This window comes from Galeopterus variegatus, unplaced genomic scaffold (assembly GCF_000696425.1).
Source record: "Galeopterus variegatus unplaced genomic scaffold, G_variegatus-3.0.2 Scaffold6910, whole genome shotgun sequence".
In the NCBI taxonomy this organism is placed as follows: Eukaryota; Metazoa; Chordata; class Mammalia; order Dermoptera; family Cynocephalidae; genus Galeopterus; species Galeopterus variegatus.
Window position 1 is genome coordinate 30,105 of NW_007733021.1, and position 5,297 is coordinate 35,401.

Sequence of the window (5,297 nt, forward strand, 5' to 3'; positions counted from 1 at the left end):
AAAAAAAAAAAAAAAGAAAAAAAAGAAAAAAACATGTAGTAAAATCTGAAATTACACAAAAAATTTTTTTTAATGTGCTATTTGCAGTCTATTGAAGACAAAGGAGAGTTCAGTGTTCCAAGCTGTTATGGGAATATTAAAAATGATAATGGTGGTTCCAGCCTTACTTTTGAGCATCCTTTGGATGATGTAAATGTGGTTGATTTAAAATGGATCCATGACTTTGTATTAAAATCTCTGGAAGTTTTATATCAGGTGGAAAAATGGGAAACACTAGTATCGCTTGCCATTCAGTTCAATACAATTTCACAGTAAGTACTGCCTTAAGGGCAATTAAAAGTAACAGACTTCATTGGAAAAAAAAGTTTTTAACTAATGTTTACTTTTTAATGTATTCTTTGATGTACTTGTCTAGTGAGAGGTATACAGAACAAGTGACACCACTCCTGGTGTATGCACAGCGCCAGCTTCTTCTGAGAATACACAAGTTCAAGGGCCCAGACATTGCTCAACAACCTTGTGTGAGGTATGAGGCTGAATATGGAGAGAAGGTGAGTTCAGCTCTATTATTCCAAAGTAGAGATTTCCCGTTGGTACACATATAAAATTCAAAGATTTAGGAATCAGATAAATATTGTGATTTTTCACGTAGGCATTTATCGTTCAAATCAACAAACATCATTGAGAGCCTGCTATGTGCCAGTATTTTCCAAATACAGGGTAAACAGAAATTAAGTCCGTGTCCACAAGAAGCTTATTCAGATCAGAGCTGATTTATCCATTAGGTACAATGGGGACAGTGTCTAGAGCCTACGATACTTTCAGAGGTCCACTAAATAATTTCTCTTAAAATAAGAAGAAAAAAGGAATGTTTAGGTCAAAGAATGTTTTAATTTTTACTATTAATATTTTTATGTTTATATCAACACAACCAGAAAATATAATTAATTTTTTTTTATGGAGAGAAAGGCCCACTAAAGCAAAAGTGCCTAGGGCCCATGAAAGTTATGGTCCAACCTGAATGAGGTGGAGAAGAAAGATAAGTAAATCCTCTTATTTACTAATTTAACAAATATATATCCACTGCCTAATCAGAGCCGTTGCATACAGTTGTACAGTCTGTGTCCTGCCCCAAGGCCCCTGGCATTCGTGGGGCTGCAGTCCAGTCCCTGCTCTCCACACAGTCTGTGGGCTTTGGTGTTGCACCCACTCAGCGAGGACTCCACTTTCTTCCTCTCACCAGGGTTCCTGATGGTCTAGTGTCTGCCTTGCCTCCTGCATATTCTATGTGGTGAGCATACAGTCTGAGTTCCTGCTTCATGGAGTTTAATTTCAGAGGGGTGGAGACAGTTGCACCCACTCAGCGAGGACTCCACTTTCTTCCTCTCACCAGGGTTCCTGATGGTCTAGTGTCTGCCTTGCCTCCTGCATATTCTGTGTGGTGAGCATACAGTCTGAGTTCCTGCTTCATGGAGTTTAATTTCAGAGGGGTGGAGACAGGGCCAGATAATAAACATGTAAATAGATAAACAGAAAGATTTATGATCATCATAAGTTCTCCGCAGAAAATGAAATAGGTTGGTGGGATAGAGATAGGCTGGGATGGGAGGGGGAAAGAGGTGATCAAGAAGACCTCTTGGAGATGGTGACATTTGATGAGATGGGGACAGCCACACAATAATCTGGAGAAAGAGCATTCCAGCCCAAGAGAAGAATAGGCCAAAGTCCTGAGTGGGACAGAAAAAAGGCCAGCACGTCTGGAGTGTAGCAGATGGGGGTCAGGGTAAAGAGGGGACTGCTCCTTTTGAGTCGTCTTTGATGCTTCTTCCTCTTCTCCCCAATGTCTTAACATTAGTGTGCCCCAAGACTCTGTTCTTGGACCTCCTGTTTTCTCTATCCACATACTGTCCCTTAGTGAGTTAGTCTGTGGCTCTAAGTACCATCTTTATGATGACGACTGTTGAAATTACATCACCCCTCACACTTTCCTCCTGAATTTTGTGCTGGTAGATACCTTACTGCCTTATTAGTCAGAGTTCAACCAGAGAAGCAGAACTAGTAAGATCGATCTATCTTATCTATCTGTCTACCTGCCTACCTATGCATATGAGGATTTATTACAAGGAACTGGCTTACATGATCGTGGGGGCTGTCTAAACTAGTCCAAAATCCAGGGGTAGGTAATCAGGATCATGAGCAAGAGGGAACCCCACAGGCATGGAGAGAAGCTGTGAACCACAGACAGTCAGTGAGGGAGGATGCAGTGAGGAGAGAGCAATTGTAGACCCGGCTGCTATTTGGTGTTTGGAGTGCTGGAGACTGCTGCTGGCATGTTGAGAACTCACTTGATTAGGTCAGGCCCACCAAGGATAATCTCCTTAACTTAAGGTCAGTTTATTGGGGACTTTGATTAGTAGCTGCAAAATTCGCTTCAGAGCAGCACCTAGGTTGGTGTTTGATTGAATAACTGGGATGGAGAGTGTGTGTGCTGCAAAATGGATGCTTCCTTCTCTTTCCTCCTTATAGTTTACTCCTAAACAAGTTGATCCATAAAAAAATTCACACTGTCTAATCAACATCATCTCCTAGACATTTAATATACTTCTTAAATTTAGCACATCCCAAACACAACTATTCCATCAAGTCTGCCTCAGTTGAGGACAACCCCGTCCTTCTAGCTGCTCAGGCTGGCCACCTTGGAGACATCCCTGACTCTTCTCTGGCTCTCATACGCCACTTCAAATTAGTTACAAAATCCTCTACCTCCAAAATATAATCAGAATCTGACCTCTTCCCACTACCTCTATCATTCCTTCTGTGATACAACCTATTGTTATATTTGCTTGGATGAATGCAACGATTTCCAAATTACCTTGCACTCCTATCTCCAGCCTATCATCTGTTCTCAATGCAGCAGATAGAATGACCCTTTAAAAACCCAAGTCAGACTATATCACACCTCTGCTTAAAACCCTACAGTGGCTTCCCATCTGATTCAGAGTAAAGTGAACATCTTTGTCATGGCCTTAATATAACTTACCCTACTTAATTCATCCCCCATTATCTCTAATAACTCATATTCTTTTACTCCCCTGCAGGTTTTAACTGCACTGTTCTTTAAGATATTCCTACCTCAGCATCTTTGTGTTGCATTCACCCCTGCTTGGAATGCTCCTCCCCCAAATATCCACATTGATTCTCTCACCTTTTTCCAGTCTTTGCTAAATGTTACATTCTCTGTGCTGCCTTCTCTCACTATCTCATTTAAAATTGTGACTTTTTGCCCTATTTCCTGCTATAGTATTTATAATGTTTTAGTATACTATGTAATATACTTAATTATTTTGTTTATTATCTCTCTTATGCCACTAGAATAAGTTTCATAAGGATAGGAATTTTTATTTATTTTGTTCTCTGTTATATTATTTCTTCAGTTTGGAAAAATGTTTGGCACATAACAGGTGTTCAATAAAGATTTGTTTAATGAAGCTGGAGAGGTAGGAAAGACTAGGTCAAGTAGGGCCTTATTAAGCTCTGGGAAGGAATTTGCATTTTATTAGACTGTGTTATATCTCGTTATAAAAGTGCCCACAAGAGACAACAGGGAAGAAGCATCTACATCAGACTGAGGTTCCGGGAGGGCTGTATTTTGAGCAATAAGTTAGTTCGAGGGATATAAGTGAAGAAATGGAGAGAAGAGGGTCTTGGACCCTTTAAAAGAATTTCCTCTGTTTTCTGATATTTTATGATTTTAGGACTTAAATATCTGTTAGAAAATAAATTGTCAAAATACTAGTGTTAGTTCTGAAAAACTTCACCAGGGAAGTAAAATTGCATTATATGAGTCGGGTGGAAAAATCTGCCATTGGAAAAGTAGCCTGTACTTTAAATTTGTTTCAACTTACATAATGAAAAATATATTTAGACTAGTGAATGTATAGAATATCAGAAAATCATACTCTACTTGCTCTATGTAATTTGCCTAATGCTCTTCCAGTTGGGCTGTACAAGAGAAATATAAAACATTATGGAGCCACTTTTTTTCCCCCGAAAGCTCTCATGATTAAATGCTATTCTGCCAGCCTTTATTTGTAGCATTGTTTTGTATCTCTTTAGTTTTTTCAAATGAAAAATGAGATAAACATTCAAGTAAGCCGATCTGTAACTATAAATACCTAAGTAATATTTGTTTTCATCTTTCTTTTTTAAGATAACCTGTCGAAATTTCATTGGGAAACAGCTTAAGATTAGTTCTTCAACCAATGAAGTTGATGCAGAAGACTGCCTAGATTTCCTAAAAATGCTTATCTATTCAGGTCAGAACCAATTTTAGTATGAAGCTCTAGTTCCTTTAAATCAATGTTTGCCATTGTGTTCTGCATATGAAATCTTCCAAAATCTCTTTTGCAGGTTTATTTGACTGAAAATAATCCATTTGATGATAGCAATAATCCATTTACCACCTTATATTGCTATCATTATCACTTAAGGGGGATTAAAACACATTCTTTAAAAAAAATTTAATAAGTAAGTTAAAGAAGGGAAAGAAGAGGAAGATCGAAATTGATGGGAAAAAGTAAAGATGGGAAAAGGCTGTTTTGCACATTTTCCCCTGCTTTTATCTCACTTGGGAACTCTTTTTATTTGACTTTTTGCTATTTTCTTTGTTCTGTTTTGACTCTCATAATAACTTTCATTTTCATCATCAATGTACAGTGTTCTATTGTCTTCACCATGGTTAAATTGTAGGTCTTTTGACTAGAGCTTAGAAGATTTGGAACATCATGATCTCTTTGCTTTTAGCTGATAAGCCCTTTTGGAATGTTTTTGGCAGTGCAATTTGTAGGAATGAGGCAATAGAATAAGATGAAAATGGAAATAATGCCTGCTCTGAATTGCACTTTTTGTGTGTCTCTGTTTCTGATATAGGAAAGAAATATAAGTATTACCCTTGAAAGGTTAGAATTCTTTTACTGATTTACATATTGATTTTATGTATACAACTATGTGTGTGTATATATATAATCTTTCCTTCATTAATTTGAGTCAGCCAGCCATTCAGTCATTCAGCAAACATTTATTGAGTATCTACTATGTATTAAGTGCTGCACTAGGTACTGAGAATACAAAGATGAATGAGACTAAAGATTTGTTATCCAGGAGTTTAAAGTTCATTGAAGGAGATCAATAGTATAGGGTGATTATAAACAGAGGTTATAGTATAGAGTGATAAGACCTGTAATATTATTAGTACCGCTGCTTTTGAGAGACTGCAAGTAATTCAGTGAGGGCTGATG

At 37.7% G+C, this 5,297-nt stretch overlaps 1 protein-coding gene across 1 annotated transcript in view; it reads left to right on the forward strand.

Moving 5' to 3' along the window:
- LOC103606879 (putative uncharacterized protein C12orf63) overlaps positions 1–5,297 on the forward strand; it is a gene marked incomplete at its 3' end in the record, with an annotated part of 107,384 nt that overhangs the window by 25,648 nt on the left and 76,439 nt on the right. Inside the window, exons 8-10 of the mRNA XM_008591432.1 lie at positions 88–311; positions 416–551; positions 4,211–4,316. Of these exons, the coding sequence (XP_008589654.1) occupies positions 88–311; positions 416–551; positions 4,211–4,316 (466 nt within the window). The remainder of the gene's footprint in view (positions 1–87; positions 312–415; positions 552–4,210; positions 4,317–5,297) is intronic.